This window comes from Prionailurus viverrinus, chromosome F1 (genome assembly GCF_022837055.1).
Source record: "Prionailurus viverrinus isolate Anna chromosome F1, UM_Priviv_1.0, whole genome shotgun sequence".
Taxonomy (NCBI): Eukaryota; Metazoa; Chordata; class Mammalia; order Carnivora; family Felidae; genus Prionailurus; species Prionailurus viverrinus.
In genome coordinates this window covers 38,906,303-38,921,844 of record NC_062577.1, presented here as the reverse complement: position 1 = coordinate 38,921,844, position 15,542 = coordinate 38,906,303, and the positions used below count along the sequence as shown (strand labels likewise).

At 53.2% G+C, this 15,542-nt stretch overlaps 1 protein-coding gene across 3 annotated transcripts in view; it reads left to right on the top strand.

Annotated features, from left to right (window-relative positions):
* SYT2 (synaptotagmin 2) overlaps window positions 1-15,542 on the top strand; it is a 104,095-nt gene that overhangs the window by 79,934 nt on the left and 8,619 nt on the right. For all 3 annotated transcript variants that reach the window (XM_047840270.1, XM_047840269.1, XM_047840268.1), the window contains exons 2-3: window positions 14,003-14,197; window positions 15,155-15,321. In XM_047840270.1, coding sequence (XP_047696226.1) covers window positions 14,020-14,197; window positions 15,155-15,321 — 345 coding nt within the window. In that variant the 5' untranslated portion in view covers window positions 14,003-14,019. The remainder of the gene's footprint in view (window positions 1-14,002; window positions 14,198-15,154; window positions 15,322-15,542) is intronic.

Genomic DNA, 15,542 nt, shown 5'->3' with positions numbered 1-15,542 from the left:
CACTGGCACCCCTCGTGAGGCTCACGCTCAGAGGCTGAGTCTCTGAGCATCTCAGAAGGTCCCCGGACCACTCTGGGAGGGGCAAAGGCAATTTCCAAAGCGTGGAAGTGTCGAAGGGGAGAGGCACCAGGTCTCCTGATGCCTCCTTCGGGTCCTACACCCCACCAGGAAGCAGGGGACTGACGAGAGGTGACCGTGATGCTGTGGGGGGCGGGGGGTTGCCGGGGGCCTGCCGTCTCTCCCGCCTCCGAGGCTCTGTGGCCCTTCAAGGTGACCCACGCTGGAGTCTGTCCCCGCTCGCTATTAAGTACGGGGTCTTCACATGTCACCCCCCAGTTCCTGGACAAGCGGTGTGGTCTGACACCCCCAGTTCCCTCTTCCCAGGGCTTCTCGCGTCCCTGCAGGTGGCTCTGTGGCACACACATTTGCTCGCTTGTGTAGACACATGTTTACAGTGCCGTGCAAGTGTGTTAGCAGTCACAACACACACGTGCACACACGCAGAACCTTCCCGGCACCCCCTTCCCTATCCTGTTCCCTCACTGGCTGCTGTCGCCCCAGTCGCCTGGGCCTGAGAGAGGCAGAAACTCTCTCCTCTTACAGCCGCTGAGCAAACACGGCCGCGCCGCGGTTCCGCTTCATCACTCGGCTAATGGAGCCTTGCCAGTTGCCCACCTCCTCCTTTCCAGGCCGTGAGCGTTGACTGGGGCCTAGGAGGCAGTCATCCTGGGCTGGGGGGAGCCCACTTCCCTGCCGGGGCGAAGATGGGGCCGTGGCAGGCTGCAGGCTCCTGGACAGACAGGAGCCCTGTCAGCCAGGCCCCAGGGAGGAGGCTCCTGGGTCTCTAACCTTCTCCCTCGGGGGGCCACCTAGGGCCCCTGCCACCCTGCCGTGGCTCCCCGCCCCTGCCTGCTCCTTCTGTCCCCCGCCACCCCCACCACCCCCACCACACACTCACATTCGCACGCTCACCCCCTCCGACACTCTCAGAAACACGTCACACGCACTCACCCCACACCTCCACACTCACACACTCCAATTAAAAGACTTTTGCATTCAGCCTGAGCCTCTCACCCCCGGTCCCTTAGCGGGGCTCCCTTAGCGGGGCCGTGCTTAGCAGAGCTAGTGTGTTCAAAGCTTGTAACATTTAGTCGGGAAGAAGATGCATCAATTTTTAATGGTTTTCAGCTCAAAATGAAGATGTGCATTCGCCACGAAGGATAACAGGGGACCGTGCTGGAAAGGACGGTGCCCGTCACATGTGGCACAGCAGGGATCCCATTGATTTGTGTCAGATCATCACTGCTGAGCCACAAGGGCTCCTCTTCCCGCCCGTGCTGCACAAAGCAGCGGCCCCCTCCCTGGCCTGGGTCCCGCCCTTGTGCCCCACACTCATGGCACACTCGAAGTCTCCATGACACTTTGGGGGGCAGGCCTCTTCACCCCCTCCGCACCAGGCAGCCTGGGGCCCTGCTCGTCCCTAAGCTTTCGTGTATATTCCCACTCAGTCACCCGTCCAGGATCCCCCCACCCTTCCTGGCCTGTTCCCAAGTATCCTGACACCCAACGCATGGAAGACCTCTCCTCCGCCCCGGGAGAGCTGCCCACAGGTTTGGGAGACACTGTCGGGTGCTGGGCAGTGGGGGGCTCTGGATGAAGGCCCAGGATTCTGAGTCTTGGGAGAAGGGGGAGGGAACGCAGCAGGTCTAGGGGTAGAGGGACCCCTTGGAGCGGCAGCGCTGGAGGCCCCGTCGGCTGTCCTGGGCTGGCAAGAGCGGCCGGAGGTGACTCAGCAGCTTTCCCCCCTGCTGGAGTGAGCTGCTATAGTCTTCACTCCCTGCGGGAAGTCTGGACTCTTCCCCCAACGCGGGGGTCCCCTGTCCTGGTCCCGGCTGGGGTCTTGGCTGGGGTGGCAGAGGGAAGCGGGACCCCAGGGGCCTGGCCTGATGGGGGCATCCCTGCCCTCCACCGCCGCACCCCCTGCACCCGGCTATCGGCTGTCGTTAACCAAAGATGAACTGGAACCCGTGGGCTTGCAGGGGGTGGAGGGAGGGGGGCACCAAGAGCAGGGAGTCAGGGACTGGACGGCTCACACCACTCTGCCCCCACTTGCCACGATACTTGTGAGACATGAGATAACTCACGTCCCTTTGGGGCCTGTTTCCTCATTGTTCAGATGGGGGGTTTGGGCTGCATTGTCAGCCGGGTGCCCTCAGCGCTCACAGTCCAGGGCTTAATTCATCTGTGACGGAAGAATATCCCCGCCCTGAGTCTAGGTTCAGAGACAAGTACCCTGTGGGGGGGGGGGGGGGTGTGCAGGGCTGCAGCGTTCCAGGGGCCTCACACAGGAGCCCCCTGCCTTCGTCATCACAGGCCAGCAGAGTGGGGTGGTTGACTTACGGATGTGCCAGCAGACCGGCCCAAGGTCACGCACAGCCATTGAGTGCTGGAATGAGGACTCAGTCCCGGCCGTCACATCCTGTGCTTCAGAGCTGTGACCTCTGCCCAGGGCCTTCTCTCAGTGGGCTGGGATTTACTGATCTCAGCCTAGAGGCAAAAGAAAGAAAACGAGCATCATTGCAGCGGGAGAGATTGAAGTTAGACACTGGGCAGGACTTTTCTAGCTCTCCGGAACCTTGGAGTGGGTAGCTGCCCCGGAGCTAGTCAAGAGCAGGCCCTGCCTTGCTCTACCAGCAGTGACAACCTTGTTCCAGAGTGCAGGTGCATGTGGCCCGACCCGGGAAGGCTCATCAGGCCTTGGTACACAAGGAGCTCACAGACATGGGTAATTTATTTTCCCAATGAGCTAGAAAAATAATTCATTAAAACTTTATCCTCTGCCTCCCGGGACCAAATGTCGGACTGGAGCATGGGTTCAAAAAACAAAGAGATGCACTTGCCCTTAGGCATTGATCTTTTTAGCCTGCTAGCTTTGGTGAGAGGCATCTTGCTGGTTAACCTATTTCCATCTCATTCCTTTGGTTTCCGCAACTACAACATGAGGAGAGATTAAGTAAGTTAGCTCCCCGTTATCTGTATTAATGGAGGCCAGGCCTGAGTGTGATAATCTGCAAAAGTGTATGGTCCCCAGATCATATTGACTTGGTTTGGAGTGGCAGTTGGTAGCGAGTGTGTGTGTGTATGTGTGCGTGTGTGCGTGCACACGCACACACATGCACATGTGCTTTTGGTGAGGGGTGGGGATCAAACTTACTCATGTTTGTTGTGGGGTCAGAATCCGATTTTTTTTTTAACTTTTTTTTTAATGTGTATTTATTTTTGAGACAGAGAGAGACAGAGCATGAACGGGGGAGGGTCAGAGAGAGAGAGAGACACAGAATCTGAAACAGGCTCCAGGCTCTGAGCTGTCAGCACAGAGCCCGACGCGGGGCTCGAACTCACGGACTGCGAGATCACGACCTGAGCCGAAGTCGGACGTTTAACCGACTGAGCCACCCAGGCGCCCCCCGATTTTTTTTTTTAAGGTGGTATCTGATATGAAGTGCTGGGATAGTTGAAAGGGCAGAAATTGCCTTTTTTTTGGTATTTTTATGTAATTTATTTTTTAATTTGCCTCCAAGTTAGTTAGCATATAGTGCAACAATGATTTCAGGAGTAGATTCCTTAAAGGGCAGAAATTACTTTTAAAAAAAAATGTTTATTCATTTTTGAGAGAGAGAGAGAGTGAGCGGGCACAGGCATGAGTGGGGGAGGGGCAGAGAGAGGCGGGTGACAGAGGGTCCCAAGCAGGCTCTGCAGAGAGCCTGATGCGGGGCTCAAACTCACAAGCCATTAGCTTATGACCTGAGCCAGAGTTGGACTCTGAACAGACTGGGCCACCCAGGCGCCCCAAGAATCTGATTTAAAAAAATATTTTTTTAATGTTTATTTATTTTTGAGAGAGACAGAGCACAAGTGGGGGAGGGGCAGAGAGAGAGGGAGACACAGAATCCGAAGCAGGCTCCAGGCTCTCAACTGTCAGCACAGAGCCCGATGCGGGGCTTGAACCCACAAACTGTGAGATCATGACCTGAGCCGAAGTCGGGCACTCAACCAACTGAGCCACCCAGGCGCCCCAAACCCCAAGAATCTGATTTTGAAGGGAGTCTCATCTGGGAGGATATCAGTGGAGCCCAGAAGCCAGCTGGAGGCGAGTGTGGGGCTTTAGAGCTCCTGACCCATTCTAGGGCACAGGAGAAGCAGGGTGAGGAAGCAGGGTGGCCTCTGGGCAAGGCAGGGAATGTCTTGATGATGCCTCCCAGTCTGGGGCAAGTTAGGCGACTCCTGGCTGAGCTACATAAGCCCCTCATTTGTTTTCTCTCTTGTGAGGCTGGGAACTGGGCTCCTGATTCTGAAGCACCCCGGGGAGGGGGAGGGGACAGGCAGATATATTTGTGTGGTTTGAAATCACAGAAATACAGAAGGGTTCGCAGTGAAATATGTGCCAACTACTTCCCAACTCCCCTCCCCTGGAGCAACAGCCAATGTCACCAGCTCCCTGTGCGTCTTTCCAGAGCCAGTCTGTGAATATCTCAGCACGTATATACACACAGCTCCCCCCTTTCCCCACAGATATTATGCTTAACTCGTGTGCATATTCATTTTTTGGTTAACATTCTCTTGAGATCATTCCACATCAGCACCCAGAGAGTAAAGCCCTGGAGCACCTCCACGATGCTCCCGCATCAGCTGACCACGAGCAGAGCAAAGGTCCTAAAAGCAGAGCATCCGGGAGCTTATGGGAGTGGGTGGGAGGCCAGCTCACGCTGCCTTCTGCAACTAGTCTAACCCCCTTCCATCCTACCTGACAGGTTATGGTCAATGGCGTCTCCCTTTAAATTTTTTTCAACGTTTATTTATTTTTGGGACAGAGAGAGACAGAGCATGAACGGGGGAGGGGCAGAGAGAGAGGGAGACACAGAATCGGAAACAGGCTCCAGGCTCTGAGCCATCAGCCCAGAGCCTGACGCGGGGCTTGAACTCCCGGACCGCGAGATCGTGACCTGGCTGAAGTCGGACGCTTAACCGACTGCGCCACCCAGGCGCCCCTGGCGTCTCCCTTTAGACACAAGGATTACCGCTCGGCTCTGAGCAACCTCTCGGTGTTTGGAGTCAAGGGGATGCAGCCTCCAGACACAGGCTGTTTTCACTTGTTAGGACGCCCTGCCTGGGTGTACCCCAAGGCTCTCGGTGCATATGACCCTTTTAATACCCACCGGTGGGCCTGCTTCCTGCCCTGCTTCAGGCCTCTTCCTCTGGGTTGGTCCTATGGTGACAGAGAGAAAAAGGGATAAGATAAAGGATTCAATCAGGTCGTCACTAGCCCTCCACCTCCTGCCCCGCCACCGGGCCAAACGTGGCCGTTCCCCCTGCCAGAGGGGGCCAGAGGCAGCTAGCTAGTGCTCAGAGATCCCAGCATGATCCCAAGCGTGTAAGGATCCTTAGACCACACACACCACCTCTCCTGGCCCTGTTCACCCCAGCCCGGCCCCTCCTGGTGCAGCCACTTCCAACAGCCAGGGTGTCCAGCAAAGCTTGGTTGAAATGGCCATATCGTTGCTTTTCTCAGTGACCGTGCAGGGGTGAGGGAGGACGGTAAAGCCTAAAGCCGGGGGAGGACGTCGGGGAGGGGTACGTGCGGGGGGGGAGGGCTAGGTGAGTGGTGGCTGCAGCCCAGAGTGGGACTGACTTCCCCTGAGGAGAGACGCAGAGGCCAGGGCGCCCAGAACTGTCACAGGAGCCAAGTGGCCACCCTGGACAGACAGACAGGTGGATGGCAGCCAGCGGGCTGGGGGAGGAGGTCCTGCATGGACTCTCCGCTCTAGCTACCTCCCTAGCTTCCGCTCCACCCTGCTCCTCACTGGGGGAGACCCTGCCTTCCTGAGCCACCCCAGAGGCCTGTCCCCCAGCCCCACCCCAGGTGGGGGGGTGTGGGATAGGGATCCGGAGAGCAGGAGACTTGGCCTCAGGCAAACTTAGGCTCCAGTCTTGATGCTGACTGTCCAGCAGGCACTTAGCTGAGCGGAATGTGCCTTGTCTCTGAGTTGGAGCTCACAACGGTGCCCTCCCAGACGGATTAACCGAGAACAAGAACAGAGACTTAACTGATTATTGTGCGCACCTGTGGTTTCCTTCTGCGGCCTTTGATGGGAGCCAGGTGGAGGGCACTGTCCAGGTGCACAGAGCCTTCAAGGCTTAGTTTACTTCCAACCACTGGTCTTGGACTTTTGCTTCCCCTGGCAAGTCTTTCTGACTTCTTAGAACCTCGTTTTCCAGCGTGGCCACTGACCACCTGCATCATCGTGAGCCAGGGTGCTCGTTGTTAACCTGCGGGTTCCCGGGCCACACTTCCAACCCACTGAGCGAGGCTTTGAGGGCGAGGTGTCGTGGCGGGGGCGGGGCGTGGTCTGCACTTCGACAAGCTTCCCAGGGGCTCCCCAGGAACGAGACCCTTCCTCATCCCTTCCCCTGTCTGCTCCTTGCTGGGTCTCCCGGCCCCTCCCCCCCTTCAGACCTTGACCCCTCCCGCTGCAGGCGCAGAACAGGTGCCTCCACCCAGCCCTCCGGCCTGTCTCCCAGGTGTCCTGGTTTTGGTGTCACGGCACCTTGCAGCCGTCCCTGCCTGATGATGCCATTTCATGCTTTCCTGCTCGGGTGATTCTGACCAGACAGAGGAGTTCAGTCTGTGCCGGGAGCCCCTGGAGCCTCAAATCATTTATCATCCTCAACCCTTCCAGCTGGCTGCCTTCCCCAGGACTGCAGCCTGAGCCACCAGAGAGGCCAAGACAGCTGTAAATCCCTGAGGATTTGACTTTTCCTCCTTGCCGTGCTTGTCTCTGCCTGTGCTCCGACGCAGGAAGCCTGCATTCTAGTGTGGGGAAGAGTCCTGGAGACGGAGGCAGCTGTGCTGCGGGGGAAGGAACTGGACGGGGTTCCAGAGACTTAGATTCTGCCCCCAGCGCTGCCAGCAGCCCGGGCTGTGTGGCCCTGGATGAGGCACTTCACTTCTCTGGGCCTCTGTTTTCCGCAGGAGTCTTGGGAACTGGTGCCAAGTTTTCAACAGCTTGTTTCCTTAGCTTCCGGTGGACTGAGGAGGGAAGAAGAAACTGACCCCTTGGGCTTACCCAAGAGGGAACATAAAAGTCATTTTTATTTTATTTTTTTATTTTTTTTTAATGTTTATTTATTTTCGAGACAGAGAGAGACAGAGCATGAACGGGGGAAGGGGCAGAGAGAGAGAGGGAGAAACAGAATCGGAAGCAGGCTCCAGGCTCTGAGCCATCAGCCCAGAGCTCTACGCGGGGCTCGAACTCACAGACTGCGAGATCGTGGCCTGAGCTGAAGTCGGACGCTTAACTGACTGAGCCACCCAGGCGCCCCGAAAGTCGTTTTTAGAAACGCTTAGGAAATGGTTGGTGATGTCACAAGCATTCACAACTGCGCGAGGTCTGAGGCATGATAGCCCAGGCATCGCGGACGTGAGGAGTGCGCGACTCATCCATTTCCCGAGGATATTTTTTGAGAGCCCGCTGTGTGCTCGTCAGAAATGCCTACATTCGTGAGTCTTAAAGTCGAGTGAGTGGAGACACAGATAAAACGTGTGGTGTGTCTGTTGGTGATAAGTGCTGTGCAGAAGACGAAATAAAGGGGGGCTGAGATGCCATTGGTTGGTGGGAGTTTGCCTTTTCAAAAATGGTCATCACGGGTGACCTCGCTGCGCTGAACACACAGCTGTGTGGAGGCCTGCAGGGAAGAGTGTTTCAGGCCGAGGGAACAGCAGGTGCCAAGGCTCTGAGTTAAGGGTGTGCTTGGCATGAGTGAAGATCTGGAAGGAGGCCAGCGAGGCAGAGGAGGGAAGGAAGAGAACCAGGGGGGAGGAGCGAGGGCACGGGGCTGGCTGTGCAGGGCCTTGAAAACTTCTGTGAGGACTGGGTACTTTGAGGGAAGTAAGCCGCTGTAGGGTTTTGTTTTAGTAATAGGACTGCTCTGCCTGCTGGGGTGAAAACAGACTTGAGACAGACAAGAGGGAAAGAGGAAAGACCGGCTAGGAGCCTCCCATCATCCTTGTCCTGATAGAAAGGCCCCCTGAGAATGGCGGGCCGCAGAAGGCCCCAGGGTAGTTCAGAGGGGCAGAAGGGCTTGGAGGGTCCTCTGGAGGGCACCGTGGGGTCTTGAGGTGGGGGGAAAAGGGCTTGCTCGGCTTTCTCTCTTTTTACATTTTTTAAACTCCCTCGACTCTGGAAAAGACGCAGAAGAGCTAAGGGATAAGGGTCATTGAGTCACATCGGAGGGAGCGTCTCCCGAGAAGAAATGCCCAAAGGGCAGCCTTGGAAAGATGAGAAGCACTTCTCAATGCTCTGGGCAGGTTCGGGCCGTGGAAAGGGCACTCACCATCCCCGTTCACCTTAGCCTCAGCTGAAGGCATTAGGAATGCAGACTCCGTTTGACAGTTCAGCGGTCTAAGATTGGAGAGGTAAAAGAAACCATCCAGGGTCCAACGGCTCATAAGGGAATGTGCCTGACCCCGTAGCACGAGAGGCCGGCTGCAAAGGCAGAGGGTGGATGGACGGCTCGCGGAACCGTGGACACCGCCACTCACTCGTGCCGGCTTTGGAGTCTCATCACGCACACACACGGGTGCACACACGCACATGCTCCCCAGGCCTCACGGGGAGCGCCCTGGACCCAACCTGGTGACTTGGAGCGGCTAGATCGAGTCTTAACAAGCCTGTGAAAAGAGCCCTGAGTCCGAGTCCTAGGCATTAATGCACCGGCTGGCCGTGGAAGGACGGGCTCCAGTGTCATCTGCAAAATGACATAACGTGTCCAGTGGTCTAGAGTCTGTGTCCCGCTCATTCCTTTTTTCATCACGTACCACATGTTTACTGAATACCTCTCATATGTCAGACAGTCTGGTATCTGCGAGGGCAGGGTCAGCAAAATTTTTCTTCAGGGGCCAGACAGTAAAGACACGAGGCTTTTCAGGCCATACAACGTCAGTCACACCTACTCGACTCTGTTGTTGTAGTGCAAAAGCAGCCAGAGAGAATGTGTCAGGGGATGAGTGTGGCTGTGTTCCAATATAACTTTGTTTACAAAAATCCGGCCGTGGGCCCCATGGGGCCCGTGGGTCATAGTTCGCCAACCCCTGTGCCAGGGCCACGGCGGTAAACAACGCACGTGTGGTCTCTGCTTAAATACAGTCACAAGCTGTGTAAGTGCTGTGGAGGTAAGGACAGAGCTATGAAAACATATCAGGCCTCAGTCTGGGGGCGGTGGTGGCAGGAGGCACGAGTGGGAGGAGGGGCCGTTTGAGCTGAGCCGAGCAAGACGTGCAGGCATTAGCTCAGTGAAGTTGGGGGGTGGGCCACAGCATGTACCAAGGCCCTGTAGCGTGTGTGTTGGTGGGAGCAGAACATCTGTATTAGAAGAGAGAAAAAAAGCCATGTGTGGTTGGTATTTGAGACTCAGGGCAGGGGAAGAGGAAATGATGATGCTGGATACAGGACACGAGGGCCTGGTAGGCCACCTTCAGGATTGCGGCTTGTGTCCCTGGGATGGCTTTTACCCATAGTGACATGATCAGATTCATGTTTTAGGCAGATTGCTTTGGTGGCACCTGCAGAACTGATTGGAGGTGAGCAGGAGGAAACAGAGTATGGGTGGAATGGGTATATCGAGGGCCCAGCTGGACCTCTGGGCCTGGAGCTCGGGAGTGAGTCGGGCTTTGGCAGCCATCAGAACGGGGATGTGGCTGAGGCCAGGGTGTGCAAGAAAGTCACCCGGGGGGACACTTGGCCTGGGAAGAGAAGCCCTGGGGGCAAACCTTGAGGCAAGCGATGGAGTCTGAATTATGATGACAATCAGGAGTGGTTGGAAGTGAACATGAGAGAAGTCAAATACAAGCAAACGAAAAGCTCCGCTGGGTTTAGTGAGTGACCCTGCGGTCACCCGCGACTGTGCAGAGAGCCACTTCAGTGGAGTGATGAGGCAGAAGCCACAGTGTGGGCGCTGAGGAGAGGGAGTTGGGGGCGAGGAAATGGAGACCATTGGTGGAGTGTGACCCTGAAGGGAATGAGGAGGGGTGGGGAGGCTCTTCATTGCTTGACTGGTGGTATTTTAAAATGGGAAGAACTGAGCAGAGGGAACCTTTCTGATGCCCAACCTTTCCTGTTCCTGTCTTTGTTTGTTTGTTATTTGCACATTTCAGTCGTTTTGTATCACTCAATAACTGCCAACTCGTAAAGATATGGTTGTGGCTCCGATGAAAACATTCACTGTTCTAAAATAATTACTGAGCATACAAGCAACTTTTCATAAAAGTGTGTCCTCTACCATCTGAGAGGTTGTGTGGTCTAGAGGAAAATCGCATTGGGCAGGCATTAGGAGACCCGGTTACCAGTCCCAATATGCTATAGGTCAACTAGATCTGAGCAAACTGGTTGACCGGGAAAAGTTGGGGATAAGAAAGCACATGCATCAAGAAGGTGGCCTGAGAAGGTCAGAGGGGACCCCTGAGATGGGGGGATTGGTCTTAAATAGGAGGAAAGTACTCAGTTGAAACAGGAGGTCAGGAGGAGAGGGCGGTTTATATGCAGGAAGGTCTGTGGTTTGGCGTAGGGTGGGACGTTGTCAGAGATTTCTCTTCAATGGCTTCTGATAATGACAGGCAAGGTGTTGGAGCCATGGGGAAGCCACGGGACTATGAAACAGAGGGTCTGGAGTGTCCATTGTGAAGGAAGGCAGAGTGAGTTGATGGGGAGCATATATTAAGGTTCCTGTGCAGGGTTGAAGGACTGGGTGGTGTTGAGAATCTACGGGGTGCCCAGCTGCCCTCATGCAGGATGCTCATCAGCAATGCTTAGCACTCTGGGGGTGGCAATGGAGAGGAAAAAGCTGATAGTGGGTGTCTTAGCTCAGATTGCTATAACAAAATACCGTAAACTAGGAGGCTTATCAACAACAGAAACGTATTTCTCACAGCCCTGAAGACTGGGAAATCTGAGATTGGGGTGCTGGCAACGTTGGGTTTTGGTGAGAGCTCTCTTCCAGGTTACAGACTGCCGACTCCTGGCATCCTCACATGGCAGAAGGAGCCAGCTAGCTCTCTGGCCTATTCTTCTCAGGCACTAACCCCATTCGTGAGCTCCACCATATGATCGAGACACCTCCCGGGTCCCACCTCCTAACACTATCACGTTGAGCAGTAGATCTCAACGTATGAATTTGGGGGTGGGGGGGGGCACACAAACCCAGTCCCTAATAGGATTTCTCCAGGAGCGGTGTTTTGCCAGGTGAGTGATGGTGCCTCCGGGAGGTCAAGGAGATTTCTGGAGGAAGAACAGTCTAGGCTGTAAATGCAAAGGCTGTGAGTTTGTCTGGTGAGCCTGTGACTGGCAGCAAGAAGGCCAACATGGCAGGAGCTGAGTGGCTGAGAGCAGAAGTGTTAGGAAATGCATTTGGGGAGCTAGCCAGGGGCCAGAGGCCAGACCATGCAGAGATTTTATCTAAGTGTGATGAGAAGCCATTGGAGGGTTTAAAATAAATGGATCTGGCTGCAGTGCAGAGATTAGACTAAGCAGAGGAGAGTGGAAAGCTTCCAGATAGGTGGCTATTGTAAGACTTCAGGTAGAGGGGTGGGAAGTGGCTGAATTTGGAAAACATTGCGAGTGGAGCTGAGAAATTTGCAGATGCCTTGCAGGTGGGGGTGATGGCAGGAGAGAAGCTTAGGATGACCCCAAATACTTTCTAGATGTGTAGCTGAGCAGGTGGGCCCTGAATCTATAGACCCCATCCATCTCTGGGCACATGGCCCTGAACCTGCCTTTTTAAAAAACATTTATTTATTTTTGAGAGACAGAGAGAGACAGAGCATGAGTGGGGGAGGGGCAGAGAGAGAGGGAGACACAGAATCCGAAGCAGGCTCCAGGCTCTGAGCTGTCAGCACAGAGCCCGATGCAGGGCTGGAACTCATGAACCATGAGATCATGACCTGAGATGAAGTTGGACGCTTAACCGCCTGAGCCACCCAGGCAGCCCTGAACCTGCCTTTTATCAAGAGCCACGTTCTCAAGCATCTTCATTATTCCCCTGCTATCTGGGCAGCTTTGTCCTCATGTCTTATGTTAGAGGTGGATTTAAAAGGGCCTTCCAGGCACCGGGCCCTGGAAAAGCCACTGATCTGTGCTGCTGCTTTATTAACAGCCCTATGTTCCCTCCGAGTAGCTGTATGTCATTCCCCTCTGGTGATTCCCCTGGAACACTGGAGAATCTTTCATGGGAACTTGGGGATGACAAGACATCCATTATTGACTGTTTTAAACTCTTTCCCCTTCCCTCTGGAGTCATGGTGCATTCTAGGCTTTTCCTCACTGCCACCGAAGTGCAATTTTCAAGATGTAAATTTGTACACATTACGTGCATCCTTAAAACCCTCTGACAGCTTCCCATTTCTCTTTGGGTAAAGACAAAACTCTTTGCCATGGCCTGTGAGGTTATGTGCCTGGGCCAATCTGGCCCACTCTGCCAGCCCCATCTTGACCCATGCTCCTTTCACTCTGGTCTCCTTTTAAGGTTCTGTACTAATCACACTGCTTCCCACCTCAGGGACTTTGCACATGCTGTTCTCTATGTTTAGGCTGCTTATTCCTCTCTTCCTCACCTGGATACTTCCCAGTATCCTTCAGGTCTCAGTCCGTTCCTCAGGAAAGCAATTTTTCTCTCCCAGATTAGGTCACATATGCCCCATTATAAACTCATACCGCCAAAGATACCAAAGAATCTCTCCTTTTTGGCATTTCTCAGAATTACAATCTTACATTCACTTATGTGCAGTTATTTAATCCACTTTATGGTAAGTTCCACAAGGGAAGCATGATACGAGTTCAATAAATTTGTTGAATGAATGAATGAGTGAATGGCTGTCACATTTGCCCTCTCTCCTCCATCCCCTACCTTCCTATTCTCATCTGGGTCCGTGTCATCTCTGGCTGGTCTGTTGAACCAGCCCCCTCCTGGGCCCCAGCCCCAGCCCCAGCTCCTCCAATGCCTGTGGAGCTATCTTCCCATAGCTCCACTTTTAACAGAGCAGGCCACTCCTCTGCCTTAAATGAATGCTACCACAGTAATATTTTTTACTAGCAAAAACTTGGAAACCATTTAAGTGTCTAATAGCAGAATATTAAACAAATATGGTACTTCCATGTAATGGGTATTATTTAGCTATTCAATAATAAAGGAAATTTTTAGTGATAAAGGAAAAGACTTATGATAAAATCTTATGTTAACAAAAGGTAGAATGTCGAATTACATGTAATCTGGTCTCAATATGTAAAACACACTCTGAAAATCTACTGTTATAAAATGCTAACCTGAGTTATCTCTGGATGGTAAAATTATGGGTGGCTTGTCTTTCAACCTCTTTTCCTCTGTTTTCCAGAGATGTTGATGTAGATTGGAGGCAGGGATGATGACAGCCGGAATGTGATAGAGACACGCAGAGAATCTAGGCAGAGTGAGGTCATGGAAGAAGTTAAGGAAAAGAGAGGCTCGAGAAGGAGTCTTTGATAGTAGAATATTGCCTCCTTCCTAGAGTTGTGCAGTTGGATTTAAACGAGATATATGGAAGTGATTAGGTTTACAGGCTTTGGAGTCAGGCTGACTGGCTTAAGTATCTAAATGACCTTGGGAACCTCCATTTCCATATCTGTTAAATGGGAATAATAATCAAACATTAGGCTGTTGTTTGGATTAGAGGAGATCATGCACAGTGCCTGGCACATATAAGTACTAACTTAATGATAACTGTTATTGTTGTTTTACCACAGTTGTTAATATTATGTTATTATATTATGTTAATATTATGAGAAATATCTTTGAATTATAATGGGATTCTTAATAGTCTTTAGCTTTTGAAGAGTGTTCCCCAGTCCTTTGGGCAGAGCTTTCTGCACTTGGACCTCTGGGTTGTTCATCTGCTCCCATCATCCCCTCTCATCTGCAGTGATCCCCTCTGCCACCATGAGGAACATCTTCAAGAGGAACCAGGAGCCCATTGTGGCTCCTGCCACCACCACCGCCACAATGTCAACTGGGCTCTTAGACAACTCTACCGAGAGTGGGGGCGCTGGGGAGAGTAAGGAGGACATGTTTGCGAAGCTGAAGGAGAAATTCTTCAATGAAATCCAGAAGATCCCCTGTGAGTGTCCCAGGTGGCTGAGAGGGCGGGTCAAGGCCAGGGTCAGTGCAAGGCCTTATGGGCAGGGCAGAGCTGAGGAAGGGTGGGGAACACCCCTGAGATGTGATTGGCTGAATGTTTGGATTCCAGGATGGATTATTTGGGGAGCCCCTTCAGGAATGGGGGGTGCCTGGCACTAATAAGGGGAACAAGGGGGCTTATGTGCCCCCGTCTCCTAAGGGGGAAGAAAGTTCTTACAACTTAGAAAACTGTCAAAATATGAAACCGAAAGAAGATGAAAAATTAGGAAACAGAAGCCATTGTTGAAGTTTCCCAGTCACACTTTGAAACTACCTTAGTTTGGAAGACAGAAAATACGCCCCCCACCCCTGCTTTCTGAATTCTTGGCAGTGGCTGTTTAGGAGTCACCAGACATTAAGGGGAGCAGCCCTATCAGTGGGAGATGGTTCTTCAGGACCATGGAGAGCAGCCAGGGCCCATCCCCACTTATTTGAGCTCTGCAAAGCCAAGCTGTCTAGGTCCTTAAGGAACTGGCCTTCTGGCTTAGGTCAGCCCTCTCAAGCCTGGGCATAAGGAATGGGTCAAAGGAGCTCTTCCTACACGTGGGTCAGATAAGGACCATCCCATTCTTTCCAATATAAGCCAGTTTTCCGTAGATCAAATGAGTCAAAACCCAATAGAGCCAAACTGACGTTCTTCCTTGTTATACACCTGACTGCTGTCTCTCAGTTAGTAGGCTGTATCCATAAGGACGGTAGACTCAGGAGAGAACAAGTATTAACGAAAAGGCATGCAAAGTATAGGCAAGTTGCATGTAAATCACTCATGGGTGTGTGGTTAAAAAATGTAGAGTGTGGACATTGGGGCTCATCTCTCCTCCCCATTTTTGCTGATGCTTTGGGGTCAGGGACTATAAGGCAGAGCACTGCTGACTTCTGGGGTCCTCTCTGTGGGCAGTACCACCCTGGGCACTGATCGCCATTGCTGTGGTCGCTGGCCTCCTGCTCCTCACCTGCTGCTTCTGTATCTGTAAGAAGTGCTGCTGTAAGAAGAAGAAGAACAAGAAGGAGAAGGGCAAGGGCATGAAGAATGCCATGAATATGAAGGACATGAAAGGGGGCCAGGTAGGAGAAGACAGTGGTGGGGGGAACTGAGAGGGGCCCAGCCCAGGCATTCCGGGTGCTGAAAGGTGAAGCAAAGGCTTCTGGGCTGTTCTACAGCCAAACCGGCTTCCCTCCTTAGAATGCCACATGACCCTCCCTATTGGCTACATCCCTAGTAAAATGTTGCCTACCCATCCCACAGTGGAAAGGGGGGGCTTTTTCATGTGTGATCATGGATGCAT